The sequence below is a fragment of the Lycium ferocissimum genome, chromosome 3, assembly GCF_029784015.1.
Source record: "Lycium ferocissimum isolate CSIRO_LF1 chromosome 3, AGI_CSIRO_Lferr_CH_V1, whole genome shotgun sequence".
Classification (NCBI taxonomy): Eukaryota; Viridiplantae; Streptophyta; class Magnoliopsida; order Solanales; family Solanaceae; genus Lycium; species Lycium ferocissimum.
In genome coordinates, this window is record NC_081344.1 from 42,606,796 (window position 1) to 42,633,720 (window position 26,925).

Here is a 26,925-nt window from a genome sequence, read left to right on the forward strand (position 1 = left end):
AAGTTCAATTTTTTCTTCAGCTTCCCTAAGTTTACACTGCAAATCAAACTTCGTGGTATCTACATTGCTTTGTGAAGTCGTAGCATCTCTATCAACCGGTGGCTTTTTAAACTTCGCCGCCACCGTTTTATCCACGGGAATTTCATCTTCCCACCGAAAATATGTGCACCCACCATTTTCCTAATAAAATAACAAATAAAAATTAAGTTTTTAAAATTATAGTATGTAGACAATGTGATTAAACTTTATAAAAAGTTGCAAAAAAACTTACTTCGGACGCTTTACAACACCAAAAACGACAGCCCAAATTGTCTGGGTCTTCGATGTTTTGAGCTGACAATAATAACCACACTTAGAAACGTTGGGTTCTATAGAATAAGAAATGACATTCCGGAGTTTTGAGTCATGACTTATAGGGGGCTAAAGTATGGAAAAAGAGTGAAAATGGAGGAGATGAAGGGATGTGACAGCGTGGAAAATGGATGTTCTGCCCTAGTTTTAATGGCTTACTTAAAGCAGGAAATTCCTGCATTAAACAAGGGCTTTTAATGCAAGAATTTTCTATGTTAAGGGCTTAACTGAGCTATTACAGTTAAATCTTTAATGCAGGAATTAAGGATACTTCAGTAACTTCTTTTTTTTGAGATATTTGTGTTCATTTCATTTTTTCTTGGATCATTTAGGTTTTGGATGTTGGGTTTTAAGTGTTAGATGAATGGGAAATGAAGGGAAGAAAATATGGAGGGAAAATGAAAATTTTGAATTGTTTCTTTTTTGCTTTTTGGATGAAGCATTTCTCCTACATTGGTTGTGGAAAGGAAATTTCTTGTGCTTATATAAAGAAGCATATCTTCTAGCTCATAAAGAGTTGAGAAGAGGACCTCCCCTCACGCCGTGGTCGTCGCTCGGCTCGGCTTCGGCTTCGGCTTCGACTTTGGATTTGGATTTGGATTTGATCAAATGATCTGATTGATTGATAATCTTTTTGGACCAAATTTAATTAATTTTAATTATTTAATTATTAATTAATTATCCAAATTATGACCCGATTTTTTGGATCCGCTTCTGACCCATTGACCCAGATTAATTAAAATATTCCCGCCCATTAGGTTGCATCCTTTCAGAACCAACGCTTCCATGGCAATATATATATCCTGATGATCTTCAGAATATTCCTAACAAATTTTTTGATCTTCTCTTCTTCTTCTTGCACTTCATAAAAATTTCGTGTGATCTACAACCGTTGAGTGAGTTTGCTGTCACCGGAGTTTGTTGTACCGCTACAACGGTTAGTAATTATTCTATTCTAGGAGGATATATTCCAACACCTCGGGTAAATTGAGAGGAATAATTTTCTTACGGACACACTATGAATTCAGTGGGCTCGATTTAATTCTTACATATTTTTGATACTGTTTTCAGATCCTGGTTTATGTTCATTTTTTAATACAGTTTACTAAAAATCTTAAGGAACTTAATTTATTTTTTTTATAATTTGTATTCTGTTTCTGGAGATTAAAACCTTTCTGGTTTTTTGCTCTGTTTGAATTTTTTTCTATTCCGATTTGAAGAATATAAAAACTTCGTTGGATTATTAAAGTTCATAATTGTGAAACGATTTGAAGAACATAAAAACTTCAACATTAACTTGAAACAGTTTGAACGTATAAACCTTCACTGTTTACTATTTTATTTTGGTTTGCCATTGATAAAATTGTTTGTCAACTATTGACAGTGAAAACAATGGCAATAGAAAAGGATACCGATATTTCTACTTGAATGGAGACTGTTGCGGCGATGACAGTTGCATCGCCAAGCCGTTCAATTGTTTCACATACAATGGCACAGGCAGACAAACCAGGGAAATTTTTGGAATTAATTTCAAAGGATGATAGCAAAGAATGTTCTTTTGGTTGACCACTCTTGGTATGCAAAAGTTCACAAACGAAGATCCTCCTGTTCCTGAAGAAGGAATGCCAGAAAATCAGCGCTTCATAGTTGTTAAGGCTTGGAAACATTCGGATTTCTTGTGCAAGGGTTACATCCTTAGTGCTTTAGAGGATGACCTGTACAACGTCTACATTTCTGCGAAGACTTCAAAAGAATTGTGGATTGCACTTGAAAAGAATTATAAAACTGAAGACGCATGCTTGAAAAAATTTATGGTTGCCTAGTTTCTAGACTATAAAATGGTGGACAGTAAAACCGTTGGAACCCAAGTTCCAGAGCTCCAAGTCCACGCTCTCTTCTCTCTCCTCCTATTTTCATGCAGAACCCTAATACGTAGATCTTGATCAACCATCCATGGCCTTGGCGGCCGTTGGTCAGCCATTGGTAGTGGCTAATCAGCAGTTGATTTCTACTCAAAGAACAAACGGGAGAGCCTTTTGAACCAATCCCTACCAAAATCCAATATGCTTCACTCTTCAAACTTGAAACAATGACCATGCAAGATCAAGTACCCACAATCTAACCAATTCCGATAAAACAGATTATGATGCTCCAAAGAAAACCTTATGTGAAGTGGACTGAGAATGAAGTGGCAAAAATGAAGGCTTTGGAGGAGTTAAAGCTTGCAGTGGTGGGAAAATTTTCTTATGGGTGGCCAGATATTGACCAATTGCACACAATAATTCCAAAACAATGTGGAATAAAGGGAGAATATAGAGTTGGAATCTTTAGAAAGAGACACGTGCTGATCAGGTTGAGTTTGAATGAAGACTTTATCAATCTAATCTCCAAACGTGCTTATTTTTTGACTGATAGGGAAGGATATTCATACCAAATGAGACCACTCATATCTATGTTTAAGGTTGATGATGAAATCTCTAGAACAATGGCATGGATCTCTTTCCCTAATTTATTGCCAGCTTACTTTATAAAGGAAGCATTATTTACTCTTGCTTCAGCAGTTGGCAAACCTATTCATCTAGATATGGCTACAATCAATAAAACTAGACCTAGTTGTGCTAGGGTTAAAGTTTTAGTTGATTTGCTATCAGATCTGCCAACTGAAGTTAGCATGGACATTGAGGATGAGCAAACTATGAGTAGTAGAACTGTAGATGTGAAGATTCATTATGACTACTTACCAAAATATTGCAAGGAGTGTAGATTACAAGGGCATAATGAAGAAGAATGTAGAGTAATTCATCTAGAGTTTGCTTATAAAGAAGAGGACAAAGAAGTGCAGGTAGAGGAGGAGAATAGCAAGTGTAAGGACCTCCCTCAAGTGCAGCATCAGCAAGAAGGAATGCAAGAAAAGGAGAAAAAAACAATCATAAAGCAGTGCCATTTGGAGACAAAGTGAAGGACAAAGGAAAGGTGAACAAAAACAAAGGACACTCAAATCCTTTAAAATCATCTCCTAGGATGATATCAAGTGGGAAATGGGTTGGAAATCAAGGTGTTTGGAATCCCAAGAAAGATAACAGGGTGGATCTTACTAGGCAAACCAGTGATACATTGAAGGGACAAGGCAAGAATCAGAAGATTGGCGAGGGTAACAAAACAGAGGTCACTGATAGCAATTTAGTACAGACTAAAAATCAATTTGAGGCCCTTACCGAGGATGCAGATCCTGAGGATATCAATATGATCTCTGAAGGTCATTCTGAGACACTTCAAGGAGAGGAAAACATGAAGGGTAGCAAGATTAATCAACCTGGTAAGTATGGTAAGGAACAACTGCAAGGTAATTCTAATAAAGAAGAAGATATTGGTACCACAAATGTCATCCCAACAATGGTGGACACTGCTTTAGATGATAAGGCACAGCAGAATAGTAGTCATAACAAAGAAGAAGCGATCATTAACACTAATGTTCATTCCAAGAAGCAAGTGGATGGCAGCACAAAAATAGAGGAAACTGGTGACAATTCTGATAATATGCATGGGGTACAATGTTCAACCATTCCATCTAAAAGTGACAAGGGGGAGGATAATAATAACAACAGGACAATTTTCAATATAAGTGACCAACAAAGTTCTAAAGAATGGGGGGAAGATCCTAAGGAAATGACTAGTAAGGAGAATATGGAAGTATAAAAAATATCTGAAGTGCCTAAGCATTCTGTCACAACTGAAGAAGATGCACAAGGGAAATGGGAAGACAGAATTGTGGAAGTTGAGGAAACTGATGAAGGTGAGACTCAAGATTCTCTGCCCGTAAATTCATTTGATACTACTAGAACTCACAATGGGGGAAATGAGAGGGAATCTTTGTTATCTGATGGTAACAAAACTCAAGAAACAACAGACATACAAGAAAAGAAAATTGATGATGAGAAAGGAGAGCCACCTGATAAGTCTTCTAATGATCTGGGTGGTGGAATGATGAAACTTACTGAGAATAACCTGGTAGTAAATTGTAGTAATACTTTAAAGGTTTGTCCACAGATTGAGCACTCCAACACAAAGGAAGACCCAAGGGACAAATTATCTGCAGAGAAAAGTAATGGGAAGTCAGCAGTCAAAGAGAAAACATCTCCAATTACCAAGTTGCGTGAGATAGTATCACATAAAATGACAAATAAAGAGATAGAGAAGGCAGAAGATAATAGCTCAAAGACAATTGGATAACAAGGAGAATGCTAATAATAATAAGCTTAAGCAGAATGTAGCCATAATGATAGATATATCTCCAAAAAAGCTTACAAAGAGTGGAAAAAAGGGGAAGAACCAAGAAGTTGGTCAATCCAAAAGGTTCTCAACAAGGAAAGGTGCAAGTTCAAAACATAAAGGATGATGAAGGCTTTAATTTGGAACATCAGATCAGTTAATACTCAGAAAGCTTTTCAAAGGCTAGTCATGTTACAAAGACAACATAGATGTTTTATTGTTGCTCTAATGGAGCCATTTCAAAACTGTAGAGATATTTAGAAGTATAAAAGGAGACTGGGGATGGAAGAGGTGATTGCTAATGCTAATGGAAAGATTTGGGTTTTCATTGATGAAACAGTTCCAAAGAAGACTTAATGAATACTGATCAACAATTAACCCTGAAACTATATCATCAGGATTTGAGTACAGACTTCATTGCCACTTTTTTATATGCTAAGTGTGTTGCTAGTGAAAGATTAGAGTTATGGGATAGCTTGTATCACTTGGAAAGCTCTATGGAGTTGCCCTGGATGGTAGGAGGTGATTTCAATATTATTTTGTCTGAGAAAGAAAAGTTAGGTGGACTGCCAGTTACTTGGAATGAGAGTGAAGATTTTGCTTTTTGTATAAAATCTTGTGAATTATTTGATGTGGGATTTAAAGGTAGTCTATTTACTTGGTGGAATGGTAGATCAGCTGCAGATTGCATTTTTAAGAGAGTTGATAGAGTGGTAGTGAATCAGCAGTTTCAGAATTTGTTTGCAAACATAGAGGTGGAACATCTATCCAGAACAGGGTCAGATCACACTCCTCTATTATTGTCTTGTGGAGATGAAATTGTTACTTTCACCAGACCTTTTAGGTTTCTTAACTTTTGGATTAATCATGATTCTTTCAAAGAGCTTATTACACAAAATTGGAGCACAGAAGGCACTGGATCCCCATACTTGAAGTTTAAATTGAAATTAAAGAAGCTTAAGAGGGTATTATCACAATGGAGTAGAGATACTTTTGGGGACATTTTCCAACAACTTGCACTAAGAGAGCAAGTAATAAAGATAAAAGAGGCATTATTTGAAGAGGATCCTAGTGTGGTGAACAGAATTGTCATTCAGAAGGCTCAAGCTGAAGTGAAGCAATATCTTCATATTGAGGAACAATATTGGAAGCAAAATGCAGGTTTTCTTGGTTTGCTGAAGGGGATAGAAATACTACTTTTTTCCACAATTGTGTAAATGGAAAAATAAGGAACTTAAAGATCAAAGGTATAAATGATGGAAATGGTTAGTGGGTAGAGTCTATGGAGCAGATTTCAGAAAGAGGCTATCAATTTCTTTAAGAATCAGTTTTCACAGGAAAATGATGTTACACACTTTGACATGCTTAAATATGTACCCTCCAAGGTTTCTCTTGAGCAGAATATGGAATTATGCTCCTAGCCTTCAATTAAGGAAGTCAAGAAAAGGCTGTTTTTGGCCTTAGTGGGGATAGTGCTAGTGGGCCTGATGGATTTACAGGTTTGTTTTATCAACATTGTTGGGAGATTATTGGGAATGATGTGCATCAGGTGATCCTATCCTTTTTTGATGGGAACGAACTTCCTAAAGCTATCACTCACACTAATCTTGTTCTTATTCCTAAGAAGCATCATGTGCAATCTTTTTCTGATTTGAGACCTATTAGCCTATCCAATTTTATCAATAAGATTATTTCAAGGGTGGTTCATGGTAGAACGGAAAAATTGATTCCATATTTGATTTCCTCTAATCAATCTGGTTTTGTAAAAGGTAGAAGCAACTTTAAGAATATCGTTCTTACTCAGGAAATTGTTTCTGATATCAGAATTAGGGGTAAACCTGCTAATGTTATTATTAAGTTGGATATGGCCAAGGCCTATGACAAAGTTTCATGGAAATATCGGTTACATGTATTAAGGAGGATGGGATTTGTAGAACATTTTATTAATCTCTTTTGGGGGTGGATTTTCTAACAATTGGTATTCTATATTATTGAATGGTCAAGCCACTGGTTTCTTTAAATCATCAAGAGGGGTCAAGCAAGGGGACCCTTGTCCCCAACATTATTTCTACTTGCAGCTGAGATTTTATCTAGAGCTTTAAATTCCTTATTTGATGATCAGAAGTACATTGGGTATGGAATGCCAAAATGGTCTAATCCTTTTAACCATCTGGCATATGCTGATGATACTATCATATTTGCATCAGCTTACCCTGAGTCTTTAAGGAGAGTGATGAAAGTTTTGAAAGATTATGAGCAGATCTCTGGTCAACTGATAAACAATGATAAGAGTTCCTTCTATTTACATTCCAAGGTGGGTAATGGGATCAGTCAATCAGTTAGGGATATCACTGGTTTCTCAAAGGGTCAGTTTCCTTTAACTTATCTTGGATGTCCTATTTTTCACACTAGAAAAAGGAAAGATTTCTATTCTGGTCTGATTAAGAGAGTTAAAGAAAGACTGCATTCTTGGAAAGGTAAATTGCTGTCTTTTGGAGGTAAATCAGTTCTTATTAAGAGTGTATTACAAACCATGCCAGTGCACTTACTATCAGTTCTGGTTCCTCCAAAATGTGTGTTGAATGAGCTTCATAAGATTTTTGCTAGATTTTTTTGGAGCAACAAGGAAGGGGGCAGAAGCAGGCACTGGATAGCTTGGAAGGATTTATGTCTTCCAACTAAAGAAGGTGGTTTGGGTTTTAAGTCTCTATTTGATGTATCTAATGCTCTTTTTGCAAAACTTTGGTGGAGATTTAGAACTACAAATTCCCTATGGGCTAATTACATGTGGAATAAGTATTGTAAGAAGAAGCCTCCTAACTTAGTTCAGTGGAAAGGTGGTTCTCAGGTGCGGAAAAAAATGCTTGTAGCTACAGAAGAGATAGAGAATGAGATTTGGTGGGAAATAAAAGCAGGAACTACTAATATTTGGCATGAAAACTGGACAAAGTTGGGTGCCTTATATCATGTGGTTCCAGATAGTTTTCTTGTTAATGAGAACCTAACTGATGTATCAGAATTAATAGAGGATGGGAAGTGGAATGATTCTCTTCTACAACTATCATTTTCTAATGAGATTGTGGATCATATTAAGGAGGATATTCATGTTGAGCAGCTACAAGGAAATTGGGATAGACCATGGTGGATGCCTACTCCTAATGGAAATTTTATAGTAAATAGTGCTTGGAACATCTTGAGAAATAGAGGAGAGAAACATGAGGATTTTGATCATTTGTGGATTCAAGGAATACCTTTTAAGGTTTCTTTTTTGATTTGGAGGTTGTGGAAACACATAATCTCTACAGATGATAACTTAAGAAGAATTAGGATTCCTATTGTCTCTAGATGTTATTGTTGTGAGTCTCATCGTATAGAAACTATGCAACATCTATTTCTTGGTAGCAGGTTTGCAAGAGGGATATGGGAAGTATTTTTGCAGGCAGCAGGATTACAAGTGAATATGGTTCAACTTCATCAAGTAATTAAACACTGTTGGAGGGCAAAATGTGGAGAAAAATTGAAACCTATTGTGCAAGCAATTCCTGCTATGATTATTTGGGAATTATGGAAGAGAAGAAATACTATAGGACATAGAGGAAGGGTCAGTTTTAGAAAGGTGGTACATGAAGTGAATAATAGTTTATTTTATTTGACAAAAATAAGATATCCTTGGCTAAACAGTATCCCTTTTCTATGGCCGGAAATAGTAGCAATGCTAGACAACTATAACCCTAGGATTATAACCAAGGTTATGTATTGGAAGCTTCCTCCTGATAGATGGTTCAAATGTAATACTGATGGGGCAACAAGGGGCAATCCTGGTGATAGTTCTTATGGATTTTGTGTTAGAAACTGGCTAGGGGATCTACTTTATGCTCAAAGTGAAACAATTGGAGAGTCCACAAATGTGATAGCTGAAGCAAAGGCAATTCTTGAAGGGATAAAGTATAGTATTGATATGCAGTTGCTTCCTTTGATTGTGGAGACTGATTCTTTGCTACTTAAAAATATGGTGGAGGGAGAGTGGAAGGTTCCCTGGGGCATTATATCATATGTTGAGAGAATTAAGAGATTGAAAGAGATGTATGAGGTGAAAATTCAACATGTGTACAGGGAAGGCAACACAATGACAAACTTTTAACAAACATGGCTTTTGATTTTGCAGGTACTCTAAAGATTCATTCATTTTCTGAACTACCTAGTGCAGGGAGAAAACTTCTAAACCTGGACAAACATGAATTGCCTAATCTAAGGATAAGTAATGCAAGGGATTGAACTTACTGAGGTTGCAAGAATATTATGTATAATCAGGTATTGACATTGCTTCAGTGTGTGGTATTAGCTTTGCTCATCCTATTGAAGTGATATCAATATCAGATGAACACATACGAGTGCATCTCTGTAAGCAACTCATTGAAGAACAAGAGAGGTTTACCTAAGGTATCCCTGGTCCATAGGGTATATGCAGCTATGAAGAGTTAGTTTGTGTGATTTAGATTAGTTGATTCTGGAGACATTCTCCTTTAGATTTTGTTAGCTAAGTCCCCAATTGAGAGCCTAGAGGGGCATATAATTAGCATCAATCAAAGATTCAACTGATACTTCCACAAAATGAACAAGATCTAGCAGCATTGATACTGTGGAAGACTGGTTTTCATCATTTTTGATGCAAAATTAGTTCTTTAGTGGTAAATCTACCCAAATCAAGTCTGATTCTGAGATAGTGAAGCTTTGAAAGAGGAATTCATTGTGATGAAGAAATTCATAGTAATGAAGATATATAAGGTCATTCACAAGCTCATCAAGGTGCAAGATATAGAAGCTTAAACTGAGAATACAACCAAGAGGAAGGGTACCTGCTGATGGGCTTGCTCGTTGACGATTGGAATCCTGCCCGGAATATTTTGGAGAAGCTCAGACAAGCTCCGACAAGCTCCGACTTTTGGGGTTTATTTTATGTCCTTCTGGATCTGTCTTTTGGTTAGATTGACTTATGTTTTTGGTTTTTGTGTAAATATTATTATTAATAAAATACCCATCTATGCGGTGGATGTTTATTTATTTATTTTTTTTAAAAAAAAGATCTCCAAGTCCTTATCCATGAGCTCATTGCTGAAGGTATGGTAATTAACGACGTTTCAAGTGGCTGTGGTGATTGAAAAGTTGCCTCCTTCATGGAGATATTCATCGAGGAGGATAACCAGGCTGCCGAAAAGAAATCGCGTGGAAACTCAACGATTATGGGAGCAAACTTCATTGAGGAAGCTGCTCCACATAATAAGAAAAGAAAGAAGTCGTCTGGGCAAAGAAAAAAGCAGAACAAGAAAAAATTCAAAGGCAACTGCTATAATTGTGGGAAAGCTAGACATAAGGCTCCAGATTATTAGGCCCCTAAGAAAAATAAGAAAAAACATCAGGCAAGCATGGTGGGAAAGAATGATGAAATTGATGATCTATGTGCTATGCTCACGGAATGCATTTTAGTTGGAAATTCAAAGGAGTTGTGGACTGACTCTGGAGCCACTTGACATGTTTGTGCTATCAAAGAAGCATTTGCTACGTATGCTCCCGCTGGACTCGTGTAACACCTCGTATCTTTAAACTAAGCTACGTTCATGATTCAGAACTTAGGAAACCAAGACAGAGAGTGTTAGCATTAAAATTCATACGGCCTGTAAAACGGACCATAGATGGACCCCAGAAAACCCAGCTCACTGTAATTGATTTACGGGTAGGGTTTTACAGTCCGTATAATTTTTACTGTTATATCCCGCATTTTTGTACATTGGAACAATCCGGATTAATTATGATAAGTTAAGGACGAAACTATTCCGGGATACAAAGTCGGGATTTTTGGACCTTCAATTTTATTTTGAGTCATAAGTTGTGCATGAATTTGTTGGTATGGAACAATTAGGAAAATTTGGGACCAAAATTGGAATTTATGGAACTTGAAAATCATCCATTTTCTCCTTGTTGGCCGTGTGAGTGGGAGATGGCTCCCACACATTTTGTGTTCAAATTCTATTGCTCCAACACATGGTGTGGGCCAAGGGACCCTTGTATAAGTCTTGCATTAGTTAAAAGATGACCACCACTTCATTTACCTCATTCAACACTTAGCCAAAAAAATTAGAAGTTGAAGAACCCACAAGAGAGGCTCTCGGCCAAGCCTAGAGGAAAACCAACTTCCATTCAAGTCACTCCAAAATTATTTTGTTGATGCTAACCCACTATTTTGAGGTCCCTAAGTAGCGTGGAAGTGTCGTTGGAGCGATCAACCCGCTAGTTTTCATTATTTCAAACCCTAGCCTATTGTGGAATTGAAGAGGAAAGGTAAGATTTGATTATGTTTTGTATGTTATAAAGGTTGTATGCATGTTGTAGTATGTTAAAATGGATGAATATCATGAAATATAGTAAGTTGGAATTTTGGTTGTGTGTGTAGTGCATAGCCGTGTGAGGTGTGTGTGTTGTGTGGTATTGAAGCAATGAATTAAAGTCTTGTTAGCATGTTGTGATTGTTATAGAGTGGAGAAAGGAATGAGAATCATTTTTATATGTTGGTGGGAGGTGTTGGCCGAATGTAGGCCATTTATGTAGCAAGAAATGAATTAATATCGCTTAACGTTTTAGTCGTCGTCGTTATGAATTCTATGTTGGAAATGAATGTTTAATGACTCAAATTGATGTTGTAATTGTTGCGGACTGATTTGGAGGTTATTGTACATTTAATGTAATTTGCATATTGATGAGGATATCATTGTTAGAATGTGAATTGTGGATGCAAATCATGGTTTGGAAATGAGGAATATGTTATAGGGGTGTCTCGGGTTTGGGGGCTGTTTTCGGGCAAATTGGAGCTTTGTTGGATTGGTGGAAATATTGTTTGAATTGTTGTTGAATGTTGTTGGTATGGATTTGGATTAGTATATGAATGTATAAGCGTAGATGTTGGCTTGAACGTAGCCGATGAATCGAATATACCAAATGTTATCGAATGATGTAAAAGAGAGCTATTAATGTTATATTGCCTTCCGGATTGGTTATTGATGTTGCTAGGTTGGTTGTTGTTGTTGTTGTTGGTTGATTTGGCCGAGTTAAATTATCGGGGTGGCCTATTTACAGGGGAAATGCTGCCCAAATTTCTGTAGAATTAAGGGCTAAATTGGAATTAAATGCCCAAAATGTCTACAGCTAATGTTTGGCATATTATGACTTGTTTGTAGATCTTGGGTAGCCCGATGTTATATCCCGCATTTTGTACGTCGGAATATTTTAAGACAATTGCGGGAAGTTAAGGGCAAGGCCATTCCCCGGTTTTGTTTTAATGCGCAAGCCGCTTATGAATATTATTATTGGCGTGGAATGTTAAGGGCGAACTCGGAATTTGGAAAGTGTTACTAGTTCATGACTCCTTGGAGAAGCCAAGTGGCCGTGGGTCCCGCCCATGGTTGGCCAATATTTTCATGCCAAAGAGTGGCACATGTGTACATTACATATTTGTGGGAGCTTGGTTTATGTATGTAGACAAGATGACAAGGAAATAATTCATCTTTTAACATTAAGGAAAATTCTAGAGATTTGAAGAAGTTTGGAGGGAAAGGAAAAGGGATCAAAAAAAAAAAAAAAGAGAAAAAGAGGAGCACATGGCCGGCCATGTGCTTGGCCATGTGCATGGCCATGTGCCCCTTGTATATATATATATGACTAAGTCTTGCAAGGAAGACCAATTCATCATTTTAAGATTCTAGAGAAATCAAGAGAAAGAAAAGAAAGAAGGAGAAAAAGCAATCGGCCATGGCAGCCAAAAATGGTGCCATGGGAGATGATCAAGAAAAATTTGTTTCTCCATGTTTTCCTACTAAGTAGAAGGCCCTCGTCGACATGGAGTGGTTGTTGGAAGAAGAAAACCATCCCTCCTTGCAAACACCACCTTGGCCGTGGAAAAAGTGGAGAAGGAGGTAAGGTTCAAGCTTATTTTTTTATGTGTTGTGGATGATTTGCACATATTGTGGGATGTAGAAATGAAAGAAGTTCATAAAAATATGGTGTGTGTGTGTGTGTGGCCGTGTGAGAGGTGTTGAGGCCGTGAGTGTGTGTGGTTGTGAAGGAATGGAGAGTTAATTGAATTTAGCATGTTTGTGTGTTGTTGTGATGTGTAGAAAATGAATGAAATCTATGAAATTACACATGTTGATGTTGGCCGTGTGTAGGGGCTGTTTTTGGTAGAATGTAATGAACTCATTTTATATAGCATTTTGGTGATTGATTGTTGTAGATTATGTGATGAAAATGAAGGTTTGATGACTCAAATGAAAATCATAATTGTTGTGGGCTGATTTGGAACAAAATGTAATTTTAATATAGTCGCTCGGGTTGATGAAAATGATGTTGGTAACTTATGGAATTGTTGATATGGTCTACGAGTTTGAAAGAAATAAATGTATTGTTGAAGTTCTTATGGCATTTGGAAGATTTTGGGTTGAATTGAATATTGAAGTGTTGCTAGAATGATTGTTAGTATTGTTGATAGTTTGGCCAGGTTGAATTCCTGGATTGTTGTTGATTGAAATTGGCCGAGTTATATTCTCGGGGATGGTATATTTACGGGGAGATCTTTGCCGCCAAATCTCGGCAAAGTATAAGTGAACCTATTTGAGAAGTCAAGACGAGCGTTGATTTAAGATTAAATTCCTAAAGTCTTATAACCAATGTTTGGTATCTCGTGACCAAATTGTAGATTTTGGCGAAATTGGAAGTTGGATTTGGAGCGGCGTACAAAGCGGAAAAAGGTATGTAAGACTTCACTTTCCTTCTTTGGCATGTCTTAGACGTCATAGGCTTGAATGCGTGTCTCGGGACTACTCTAATCCTAGAAATCCGAGATTGAAATTGGTTACTATTCATTCGGTAGAATTGAAGTAAATATTCATGAATAGTTGAAAGAAATGTCTAAACACCCAGAACTTGTATGAATAAGACCCGACCACCCTAAGACTCTCATAAGTAATGCTATGAAACGTATTATACGTAAATTGTGTACGCCACCTCATTTGACTCGAGGTGGGCCCACTATTCCCGAATTCCCTCCTATTTTCCCATTTGGCTTATTTCCGTACTATAGTTAATGGAAGATCTTGGTTGCCATTCCGACTACCAAACAATAGGCGTGTTAAGTAATCCCTCATTCCAAGGCATGATTTTCCTTCCTAAAAGTTTACAAATGTTTTCCAAAATATTCCATTTTCTTCAAAAACCAAGTTTTACATTATTGAAAGTTCTTATAACTAAAACAATGACTATGATTCTATGATGATCATGATGATGTTAAATATGAGAAAATGACTATGACACGACATGACATGACATGATATGACACGACATGATTTGATATGAGATGATATGCTATGACGACACGATATGCTATGACATGACATGATATGCTATGACATGATACGAAATGACATGTTCTTGTAGTCTCGCCTTATGATTATCGATCTTTCAAGGTGAGACAAAGCGGCCATGATTACTCCATAATGCGATCGGAGGTTTCCGACCTTACGTCCCTCCGACGAGTACACGACATTCTTTGGGCTGTCATGCATGCCATACCCGTATATGGGTTGGGGGGATGGGATACATGGATATGTGGGGAATGGGAAGGGAAACATGTTTCATTGCCACCTGGTCGGTGGCGTTATCATCCCGACGCGGGATTTATGGGCGAGCCGACGTATTTCGGCGCTATATGGGTGAGCGGCTTGTTCGGCGCTATGATACCATATGACCGGACAAGCATGCATGGCATCCGCCCCGTGGGCACTCATATGTACAAAGTTACGGCTTTACGTATATGATCCCTATGTATTACGCTTTACATGATATGCTCTATACGTACGGACTTTACACATGACATGTTCCATATGCACAGCTTGCTTACTTTCTTATACATGATATGCCTCCTATGTACAGGATACTCTCTCTTACACGATATGTACTACATCTCCATACTGTTATTGCACCTGATTACGTTGCTTTCTATGTTATCATCCATGTCTTACATACTCGCACATTGCTCGTACGACCCTCTTCTTCGGGGCCGCGTTTCATGCCGCGTGTGTGAACCTGCATGTAGCCGAAGCTAGCATAGAAGATGTCCGGCGGGATTGGCGGGCTCCACTTGTCCGGGTGCTGCCGAGTCGAGTATATGTACCATGATGATTTGTTTGGAGTTAGAGACTTTGCGGACGAGTCGTGGGTATTGGGTTGTCATGTGTAAAACGGCTCCGTAGCCGATATGTTATTATGTTTCGTGTCACCGCCTTATATGATATCGATTTCTATTTATGGAAAAAAAATTCTATGTATTCATTTCTTACTAATTTATAAGTTCATATGTATAATAAGAGTTAGCGGGTTCGCTCGGCTCCGAATATGGGGTCGGGTGCCCATCACACCCTAGTAAAGTCGGGTGTGACAAAGTGGTATCAGAGCAGGTCGGTCCAAGGGTTGTCTGCAAAGTCGTGTCCGGTAGAGTCCTGTTTATGAGTGTGAAGCCGGCCACATTTATAAACAGGGGGCTACGGGGCATTTAGGAATGGTTGACCTTCTTTCTGTCATAGATCGTGCGATAGAGCCAAGTCATAGGAAGTAAGATCCATTATATTAATCGTTGATTTCCGTAGGCGCCCAGAATCGACGGAAAAGGCGAATGATGATATGGAAAGTCAGAAAATGTAAGGTTGGACTGATATACTTGTTGTGTTACGTGAAGCTGGGCGCCAGACAGGAAATAGCCATACATGCAGGCGGAAGGTGGACATTGGGAAAAGAAAAGGGCAAAACAGTCATTGTAAAAGAAAGGACGTATTATGAAAACGTCTCGGAAGCTGTAAAGTTTCGGTTGACTCTAGATCAGGTAATAAAGGGTATACGAGGAAGGAGACGCGAAAATATCAGCATTAAGGCATCGAATTTCAACAAAGTTTCGAGGTTAAGCGTGCTCAGGTGGGGGCAATTCTAGGATGGGTGACCCCCTGGGAAGTATGCGAGAAATCCGATATATTCAGACCTAAGAGACCAGTGAGAAGTTAGAGTAGCCTAAGGAAAAATTTGAGCATATGGAATGGTTAAAGACCATAAGAAGACGCATAGGACGAGGCAGACATGCTCGGTGAAGAAATAGGAATGTACAGCCCTAGAATTGGGATAGGCTTGAACAGCGTTTGGAAGTATTTTGTGGGCTAGTGATAATAAGAATATATACAAAGGTGTAGGATATCCCAGATACGATTATATCGGTGGACATGTGAGTTTCGGCAATCGAAGCTACGATATAAAAAAAAAAGAAAAAAAGAAAAGAAAAAAGAAAGCATTAACCGAGCAGGGTTACTGAAGTTCGAGTGACAGCGAGAGTAAATGGTACAAGTGTTGCAAAGTAAGCTGTTATTATTCTACTATAGGTTGAGATTGGGAATGAGGATATGAGACGAGGTATAAATGGATAATGGTATAGGTACACCCCAAAAGGGGGGAAGCGGGTGAGAGAAATGTAAAGATGGGATAAAGACAGTTGATACGGTAGTGTGTTTGATATGAACGCTTGAGTTACAAATGAGACCGTTCACTGAAGGGAATTAGTAAGGTCGGGGAAACCAACAATGATTGGATAAAAGTCCGGATAATGTTTAAGGTAATATGAGAAGTTCGCACAAATTTTGAGTAGTGCGACGCCAGATAATGGACGTATATAAAGAGAAAGAGTACGACAAAGAGAACGGTATTGGATAGCTTAAGAGCTGATATGAAGGATGGAAAATAACTTCGAAAAGGGAGCTCCCCCGAGGTGCTTATGAGAGCCTGTAGGACTAGTTGAACATTCGAAGACGAATGTTCCAAAGGGGAAGGATGTTATATCCCGCATTTTGTACGTCGGATATTTTAAGACAATTGCGGGAAGTTAAGGGCAAGGCCATTCCCCGTTTTTTTTTTAAGTTGTCGCAATATTATTATGAATATTATTATTGTATGGAATGTTAAGGGCGAACTCGGGAATTTGAAAGTGTTACTAGTTCATGACTCCTTGGAGAAGCCAAGGGCCGTGGGTCCCGCCCATGGTTGGCCAATATTTTCATGCCAAAGAGTGGCACATGTGTACATTACATATTTGTGGGAGCTTGGTATATGTATGTAGACAAGATGACAAGGAAATAATTCATCTTTTAACATTAAGGAAAATTCTAGAGATTTGAAGAAGTTTGGAGGGAAAGGAAAAGGGATCAAAAAAAAAAAAAAGAGAAAAAGAGGAGCACATGGCCGGCCATGTGCTTGGCCATGTGCCCCTTGTATATATATATATATATATAAAGGATGAAGGAAGACCAATTCATCATTTTAAGATTCTAGAGAAATCAAGAGAAAAAAAGAAAAGAAGGAGAAAAAGCCAATCGGCCATGGCAAGGCAAAAATGGTGCCATGGGAGATGATCAAGAAAAATTTGTTTCTCCATGTTTTCCTACTAAGTAAGGATGCTCTTTACATGGAGTGGTTGTTGGAGCAAGAAAACCATCCTCCTCGCAAACACCACCTTGCCAAGTGGAAGAAAGTGGAGAAGGAGGTAAGGTTCAAGCTTATTTTTTTATGTGTTGTGGATGATTTGCACATATTGTGGGATGTAGAAATGAAAGAAGTTCATAAAAATATGGTGTGTGTGTGTGTGTGTGGCCTATATGAGAGGTGTTGAGGCCGTGAGTGTGTGTGGTTGTTATTTTAGGAATGGAGAGTTAATTGAATTTAGCATGTTTGTGTGTTGTTGTGATGTGTAGAAAATGAATGAAATCTATGAAATTACACATGTTGATGTTGGCCGTGTGTAGGGCTGTTTTTGGTAGAATGTAATGAACTCATTTTATATAGCATTTTGGTGATTGATTGTTGTAGATTATGTGATGAAAATGAAGGTTTGATGACTCAAATGAAAATCATAATTGTTGTGGGCTGATTTGGAACATAATGTAATTTTAATATAGTCGCTCGGGTTGATGAAAATGATGTTGGTAACTTATGGAATTGTTGATATGGTCTACGAGTTTGAAAGAAATAAATGTATTGTTGAAGTTCTTATGGCATTTGGAAGATTTTGGGTTGAATTGAATATTGAAGTGTTGCTAGAATGATTGTTAGTATTGTTGATAGTTTGGCCAGATTGAATTCCTGGATTGTTGTTGATTGAAATTGGTCGAGTTATATTCTCGGGGATGGTATATTTACAGGGGAGATGCTGCCGAAATCTCGGCAAAGTATAAGTGAACCTATTTGAGAAGTCAAGACGAGCGTTGATTTAAGATTAAATTCCTAAAGTCTTATAACCAATGTTTGGTATCTGTGACCAAATTGTAGATTTTGGCGAAATTGGAAGTTGGATTTGGAGCGGCGTACAAAGCGGAAAAAGGTATGTAAGACTTCACTTTCCTTCTTTGGCATGTCTTAGACGTCATAGGCTTGAATGCGTGTCTCGGGGACTACTTTAATCCTAGAAATCCGAGATTGAAATTGGTTACTATTCATTCAGTAGAATTGAAGTAAATGTTCATGAATAGTTGAAAGAAATGTCTAAACACCCAGAACTTGTATGAATAAGACCCGACCACCCTAAGACTCTCATAAGTAATGCTATGAAACGTATTATACGTAAATTGTGTACGCCACCTCATTTGACTCGAGGTGGGCCCACTATTCCCTAATTCCCTCCTATTTTCCCATTTGGCTTATTTCCGTACTATAGTTAATGGAAGATCTTGGTTGCCATTTCGACTACCAAACAATAGAAGTAATCCCTCGATTCCAAGGCATGATTTTCCTTCCTAAAAGTTTACAAATGTTTTCCAAAATATTCCTTTTTCTTCAAAAACCAAGTTTTACATTATTGAAAGTTCTATATGACTAAAACAATGACTATGATTCTATGATGATCATGATGATGTTAAATATGAGAAAATGACTATGACATGACATGACATGACATGATATGACACGACATGATTTGATATGAGATGATATGACTATGATATGACACGATATGCTATGACATGACATGATATGCTATGACATCTACGAAATGACATGTTCTTGGTAGTCTCGCCTTATGATTATCGATCCTTCAAGGTGAGACAAAGCGGCCATGATTACTCCATAATGCGATCGGAGGTTTCCGACCTTACGTCCCTCCGACGAGTACATGACTTTCTTTGGGCTCTCGCATGTCATACCCGTATATGGGTTGGGGGGATGGGATACATGTATATGTGGGGAATGGGAAGGGAAACATGTTTCATTGCCACACAGTCGGTTGGCGTTATCATCCCGACGCGGGATATATGGGCGAGCCGACGTATTTCGGCGCTATATGGGTGAGCCGGCTTGTTCGGCGCTATGATACCATATGACCAAACAAGCATGCATGGCATCCGCCCCTGTGGGCACCCTATATGCACAAAGTCACGACTTTACATGATATGTTCCATATGTACGAATACCCCTTACATGATATGTTCCGCGATGTGTCATAGTCATAGCTTTACACGTGATATGTCTCATATGTACCGGATACCCCTTCTACATGACATATCTACGTCTCCATATGTTGTTGCACATGACTATGTCTCTTTCTATGTTACCACCCATGTCTTACATACTCGCACATTACTCGTACGACGCCCCTTTTTTGCGGGCGCCGCGTTTCATGCCGCGGCAGTACACCGACGAGTAGAAGCCATTACGGAGACGTTCCAAATGATTGGCGAACTCCACTTCATTCGAGCGTTGCCGAGTCGGAGTGTCTATGCTACCGTATCTGGAGTAAAGTTAGAGACTTTGCAGACAGAGTCATGAGTCTAGAGTGACAGTTTTGAAAATGGCCCCACTAGCCGATATGTTTTATTATACATTATGTTACAGGGTCCTTGCGCTTACAGACCGTGCTTAGTTTGAAAAACGCCAAAAAGATTTTGAAAATTTTACTATGTATTTTACTATCATTTGTTTTGAGGATCCAAAGAGATTATGTATGTAACAAGAGTCAGCGGGTTCGCTCGGCTCCGTGTATGGGGGCGAGTGCCCATCACACCCTAGTAAGATCGGGGTGTGACACCCGTCTTCTGATTCTGTTCTGTATGTTAGAGGCCTGTAGACATGTTTGTGGGTTGTGGGTTGTCACTGTTCAGGTAGGTGTGTGTGAGTTGCGACTGCCTCATATAATAGCCCCGAACCCGTGCGGTGTCTCGCATGTATATATATATATGTATGTTCATGCGCAGCGCCTTATATCTGTATGAATTTATGTATGTTTAAACGGAATTAGCTATTTGGTATGCCGAATCTGTTAGGTAGGTACGTACGGGTGTCCAGTTAGGACACCAGTCGCGGCCCACGGGGTTGGGTCGTGACATGTACATATATGTATATTTTGAGGAGTAATTGGGGATCGTTTCATGGTAAGCTTTGTTTGAGAATTGTGTCAATCTAAGTGAATATGATGATGAGTATGATGAGTGGTGCTTGGTAGGCTAGCTCCGGGTACCCGTCATGGCCCTCTAGCTGGGTCGTGACAATTCACCAGTTCTTATTCATTGTAGTCCTCAGGCATATACACATCCCAAGCCATTCAAACTGTTTAACAATGTCATGGAGTATCCGGACTTTGCTGGCATTCTTAGGTCTGTGTGGAGCCATAACTTCAATAGCACTAAAATGTTCAACTTGTGGATGAAGTTGACGGCTTTAAAAGGGGGGTTGAGGAACTTAAATGCATACCAAGCTTCTTATAGTCAGAGGATCCAGGAGGCAGAGCAATCTTTGAAAATTATTCAAACTTCTTTAGCCTCTTAACCCTTAAACTGTCATGACCCAACCAGGGGGCCATGATGGTTACCCGGAGCTGACTATCAAGCACCGCTCATTATGCTAGTCATCATACCCGACCTGAACATACACAATCTCGAAGGCAACATGTACATATATATATATAAGCCCTCATGTCTACAAAAATGATATACAAAATACACACCGACATATCCATAAGACATCAACAACCCACGCATCTGTATCTACGAGCCACTACTAGAATACTGTGACATAAAGACGGGACAGGATCCCGTCGCGCCCAAATATATACACAAAAGAATATGACCATAAGTAGCACCTCCGGAGTAGTGGAGTGCTCCTGTGAATTCACTGATAAGCTCCTACGGGTCTGCACCGTCTCCCTGTCTACCTGTGGGCATGAACACAGCGTCCAAAAAGAAAAGGACGTCAAGTGTACTGAGTATGTAAGGCATGAATAATGCTAACATAACAAAGAAATGATGAAACATGAGGCGAAAACATCATCATTAACCCGCGTCCGGGTAACTATCACAAGCCACTCACTAGTGGTGCCATGCTCGGGCCTCTAGGCACGGTGTAATCATAAGCTGCCTGCCTTCGTGGTGCCATGCCCGGCCCTCTAGGCTCGGTGTAAAATAAAGTCGCCCGCCATCGCGGTGTCATGCCCAGCCCTCTAGGCTCGATGTAATCATAAGAGGCCCGCCTTCGCGGTGTCATGCCCGGCTCTCTAGGCTTGATGTAATCATAAGCCGCTCGCCATAGCGGTGTCATGCCCAGCCATCTAGGATCGGTGTAATCTCACCATCATGTACTTATCATAAAGCATGAATTACAGATTAATTAAATACTACAACTCAATCGGGGTGACGTAAGGTCGAGGACCCCCGATTCCATTGTGGAGTAGTCATGTTCATCATGCCTCACCTTGAAGGAACTAGTATTATAAGGTGAGTTTAGCAACAATGAATAGCATCAAGGAATCGTTAGCTTCACAAGAACTATCACATCATAAGCTTTGGTATCTCTAGGCTTAGACTCATCATCATCATTATCATATTCGTAACATATCTCTTATCTTTTAATCATGAGAAGCTCTTATAAACATAGGCTCATAGTTTCCGATATATAAAAGAATCAGGAAAAATAAGGAAGTCATATTGTAAGGATCACGCCTTAGAAAAAGAAGGAACTAGCCTTACATACCTTGATGTCTCTCTAACTTTATCAATTAAACGCTTTCCTCCGATGTTCACGATTCTACATTCAAGAGAATTCGTACTAGAATTAGATAATCGAAAAAATACTTAAGCTTAAGCTAACGAAAATTGGATAACATTTCCTTTGTTTCTACAACTTTCTCCATATGATATAACAACTCCCAAACATCAATAACAACATTCATAATACCATAATCAATAACTTCGACAAGTTCGATATTATTCAATTCCCAAAATCTCCTCTCAAAGTCATCCATAACTATGATTATCACCCAAGGTCGTATTCATCCACATATAATGCTTCTCCAACATTCTTAATATTATTTATAATAATATTATACTCATAATATCTCAAGAATTATGGTTCATGTCAAACTACTATTCAAGAATACCATTATTTCACAATTGGGCTCCAGATTCCACTTTCTTCCATAATCTAAGTCTTTCAACCCTTCAATATTCTAAATAACATGAAATGATCATAAAACTCACCTTTGATAGTGCAGGAATGGGTTTTGGATAGAAATGCTTCGCTTGGAGAAAACCCTAGTTCCGCTTCCAAAGAAATTCTTGACTTCTAGCAACCCCAACGAGCTTCCTTGCACTTGATTTCCTTGGATTAATGATGTCGATCCTCGAGTTGCCTTGGATTTATGCTAGTGAAATATGTAGAACCTTCTAGAGGTCTTGAGAGAAGTGGAGAAGTGGGAAGAATGAAAAATTAGAAGTGGGAACATGTATTTATACTTGAAAATAATTTAGCCCGTCGGGACTTATACGGACCCTTATACGGTGGTCCGTATAAGTGTCCGTATTTCACCATCAGGGAAAACATCTTTTCTTTTGGGTTATACGGACCGTATAAAGTTATATGGACCGTGTAAGTGGTCGTATAACTCCACTTTTCTGAAATCATTTCCGTCGTTTCGTTTGATCTCCAATCCTTATGGAACCTTCTTAGCACTTGTTTAGCACTTCATTAACAACTTAAGGAGAATTATAGCTTTTCCTCAAGACATCATTAGGTCAACATTAGCTCGGTACTTTGCAAACCCTTCTCAAAACACGACTTATGCTTTACATTCTTCAATGAACTTTCTTCTCTTGCCTCGAACGCCTTTGAAATCTTAATTAGATCCGTTAAGTAACCTTTCTTACTTCTAGGGACATCGCATATGCCTCATCTTGTGTTAGCCTATCTACTGAGCAACAACATGAAATTTTCCGAAGTGTAACATCCTTCCCCCTTTAAAAACACTCCTCCTCGAATGTTAAGTTCTCGGGAATTCTATAGAAATTTTGCCAGAGTTTTCCCTGTAATATGGCGATACCATCCAATCATAACAGTCCACAATAACAATGCCTCACAGGGCTATAATACAATGGCAAGAAAAATATAGCCACACACGACCAAAAGCACTAAAAGACACCATTGCATACCTCATAATACTATTGTCTCATCTTGAATCTCTTCCGGGGGTTGAAATAAGTGTGGGTACTTGGACTTCATGTCTTCTTCCGCTTCTCAAGTCATTTCTTCTCGGTTATTGTTCTTCGATAAGACCTTGACTGAAGCTACTTCTTTATTTCTGAGTCTCCGCACTTGCCTATCTAGTATGGCAATAGGTATCTCCTCATAATTCAACATTTCCGTGACTTGAACATCATCTACCTAAGATGATTCTAGTTGGATCTCCAACACATTTACGGAGCATTGACACATGAAAAACTGGATGGACTGATTCATGTTCTGGGGGTGAGTCCAGTTCATAAGCTACTTTCCAGTTCATAAGCTACTTGGCCTATCTTGCGGACAATCTTATAAGGTCCAATGTCAAGGACTTGAAAATCTAATCTGTCGGGAAAATATACGGACATTTATACGGTCCGTATAAGTGACTGTGAAATTGACCCTTTAACATCTCTTCTTTGTGACCATTATACGGCACATTATACGGTCCGTATAATTTTATACGGTCCGTATAAGTGACCGTATAATCCCATCAGTGAGGGACCTTCACTGTGACGATTCTGTGGACCATTATACGGATCGTATAATGGACCGTATAACTCATCTTTTCACTGATCTTGTTCTCGTCACTTCGTTTGATCTCCAATCCTTATGGAGCCTACTTAACACTTGTTTATCACCTCATTAACAATCTAAGGGACGTTATAACTCTTCTCCAAAATATTATTAAGTCGTCGTTAACTTGTTACTCGTAAATCCTTTCCGATACACATCATATGCCTTGTCTTCTCTTGGCAACTTTCTCCCCTCACTTCGAATACCTTTGAAATCTTAATTAGGGTCATCAAATGTCATTCTTTACTTATTAAAATACCATATACTTCGTGCTCTTCATTAGCCTATTCACTGTGCATTAACGGAAATTTTTTTGAGGTGTAACAAAAATAGCCCCCAAGTCATTTGATATCCAAAAATTATAACCGAACTTTCAACGTAATTTTCTCTATTCTAACGCGTAAAATCTATCAATGATCATGGCAAGAACATCATTAACATCTTAAAAATACCTTATATGAGTAGCCACCATGAAACAAACATCCCCCAAGTTCAATTTTTAGCTTAAAACGACGGCAAAAACTTGTACTACACTTTACTCTTCACGAACCTCGAAATTCGGGACCTCGAACTTGATCGAACCCTTGCTTTATCTCTCTAAACTCCCCTCACTCTCTCTCTACCATGTTTTGGACCTTTGGTATGAAAATGAGGCAGATAAGGCTGAAAATTTCCCTTAAATAGCAAGGGAAGTGGGCCGACCCGACTCGGGAGCCTGGGTTGGGGCCGAGCCCACTGACCAGTTTGACCTTTCCGCCTTAAAATGTCCATAACATTTTATCCCTATGTCAAATAAAGGCCCACGACCTATGGTTGGAAAGGTATTTCAATTATCTACAACTTTCTTTTTTTGATTTTTCCCAAATTCCCAAATAATGATGGGGCTATGGCCTCCCAAAATCAGATCACCCGAAAACGTAACTTAAAAACATCTTTTTGGAGAGCTCACACTTGGATTTGGCTCAAGGGTCCTTCTTGAGTTGTGTTTAACTTCACATGTATTGTCCATATAAATTGTCATACGTCCTTTATAAAAACCCCATCATGTGGGCCCCACCTTAGCTTACGGTCACGAGGGCTATATATCTTTTAATGTATTATTCCAAATCATATTGTACGAATTCCAAATATCATACTCATGCTATCCTCATGCTAATGCAGTAGAATTTCATCCTTTATACTTATAATATTTTCTCCTCGAGCTCACATTAAGCCATTTGCAGCCTTAGTAACGCAAATTTTTTTGGGGTGTAACACCTTTGTTGTGATGTGTATATGTGTGACACAGTTGACAGGGGGTGACGCTGTGGCCTTTGTTGTGATGTGTATATGTATGGCACGGGACGGGGGGTGACGTGTGTGCTTTGTTGTGATGTGTATATGTATGGCACAGCTTGACGGGGGGTGTGTGGCCTTTGTCGTGGTGTGTATATATATAGCGCGATTGACGGGGGGGTGACGGCGTGGCCTATGTTGTGATATTTCTATGGATATATGTGTTTCTTTGATATAGTACCTTGATGCATTTATTTTGCCCATTCATTGACATGTCTGAAATGTTTTCTAGGATTTTATGTGCATGTTGATTTCATGCCTTACATACTCAGTACACTATTCGTACTGACCCTCTTTCTTCGGGGGCTGCGTTTCATGCCCGCAGGTACATACACTCAGTTTGGTGATCCTCCGGTTTAGGACTTCGGCTCAGCTACTTGGAGGGCTCTAGTGTTCCGGAGCTGGAGTCGTTTTGGTACAGATCCTTTGACATAGGCTTTGTTATACTCTTAGAGGTCTGTAGACATATGTGGGTTGCATATATACGGTTTGATCAGCTATGCAGATGTAGTTCATTTTGGATATTCTCGTGCATATGGCAGCCTTATTGGCTTGCATATTTTGTTATGTTTGGTTAGCTGTGGCTTCTCAAGAGACGGGTTCTTTTTGATGTATGCTATGATGAGTTTACAGCGTGCTTTTACAAATTGCCATAGTTTCCAGTTTCGGTCTGATCATATCGAGCATGCTCGTATACGGGTGTCCAGTTCGGGCACTGGTCAAGGCCCATCAGTTTGCTATCACAACAAAGGCCACAGCGTCACCCCCTGTCAACTGTGCCATACATATACACATTACAACAAAGGCCACAGCGTCACCCCTGTCAACTGTGCCTTATATATATACAACAAAGGTCACAAAATAGCTATATACATATATTATACTCATGGCATGCATCGGAGTTCAACTAAAAACTATCGCTCTATCCTACCTTGAAGGAACAATTTATAAGGTGAGATCAACAACAATGAAATAAATCGAGAAAATCATGAAATAGCTTAACATTTTCACATCATTGTTGAAATCATATTTGAGACCTTTAAGCATAAAATCATTCTCAACGTAATCCTCATAAAAACATTCTCATTTTTAACATCATAAGAAGCTTTAAGAGTCATAACTTCTAGCTTTTAAAATCAAGGAGGTTATGGAAACACTTATGGAATCATGCCTTTGAAAGAAAGGGACGAGCCTTAACATACCTTTCGGTCGCCTTAGTCATTCAACGTTTATCCTTCCAAGCTCGTAAATCTACATATAAACCATTCATACTATTATTAGGCTCAATGTCATATGCTCATCTTAAGCCTTCGATTTAATTAAGTTTAGAATGCAGAAATTTGGGCGACTCTCCCACGTTTATATGCCTAGCCCGAAATCACAATCCAACAACCAACACAACAACAACAATACCAACATCACAATGATATTATCATCAACAATAGGCTCCATAAAACATCCCACATGATGTTTTCCAAATTTCTCAACTAACCATAACAATATCCACAATATCATAATCAAAGAATTATATTCAATTTAATCTCAAATTAATCCAAAATCTCCTTTCAAATTCATTCCATAGTCATCATCTTCACCTTAATAATTTGCAACTTCTATACTATGATTCTCTTTTTTTATAGGACTTGCTAAACCTTCAAGTCAACCTAATCGTGAGAAATAGGATGGAGACCATACCTTACACTAGAAGAACTTCACCCCACTCAACTTCTTCCAAGACCAAATTTATCACAACATTAAGTGGAGACAAGAAAAATCCTTCTC

General features: G+C 38.7%; 2 protein-coding genes across 2 annotated transcripts; both read left to right on the forward strand.

Annotated features, from left to right (window-relative positions):
- Positions 1-3,372: 3,372 nt before the first annotated feature.
- LOC132048882 (uncharacterized) lies at positions 3,373-4,581 on the forward strand. Its single transcript, XM_059439565.1, has 2 exons — positions 3,373-4,024; positions 4,088-4,581. Exons 1-2 carry the CDS (start codon positions 3,373-3,375, stop codon positions 4,579-4,581), a joined length of 1,146 nt encoding a protein of 381 aa, XP_059295548.1.
- A 395-nt stretch (positions 4,582-4,976) lies between these two features.
- On the forward strand, positions 4,977-10,007 carry LOC132048883 (uncharacterized). Its single transcript, XM_059439566.1, has 6 exons — positions 4,977-5,781; positions 6,054-6,529; positions 6,650-8,738; positions 8,786-8,878; positions 8,932-9,021; positions 9,784-10,007. Exons 1-6 carry the CDS (start codon positions 4,977-4,979, stop codon positions 10,005-10,007), a joined length of 3,777 nt encoding a protein of 1,258 aa, XP_059295549.1.
- Positions 10,008-26,925: the final 16,918 nt, after the last annotated feature.

What these genes read in the sequence shown, in the direction of transcription:
- LOC132048882 (XM_059439565.1), top strand. Translation starts at nt 3,373, where the DNA reads ATGATATCAAGTGGGAAATGGGTTGGAAATCAAGGTGTTTGGAATCCC. An exon ending in AGATCCTAAGGAAATGACTA is followed by an intron (nt 4,025 to 4,087) that starts GTAAGGAGAATA and finishes TCACAACTGAAG; the next exon opens with AAGATGCACAAGGGAAATGG.
- LOC132048883 (XM_059439566.1), top strand. Translation starts at nt 4,977, where the DNA reads ATGAATACTGATCAACAATTAACCCTGAAACTATATCATCAGGATTTG. An exon ending in TCAACATGTGTACAGGGAAG is followed by an intron (nt 8,739 to 8,785) that starts GCAACACAATGA and finishes TTGATTTTGCAG; the next exon opens with GTACTCTAAAGATTCATTCA. An exon ending in ACACATACGAGTGCATCTCT is followed by an intron (nt 9,022 to 9,783) that starts GTAAGCAACTCA and finishes GTGATTGAAAAG; the next exon opens with TTGCCTCCTTCATGGAGATA.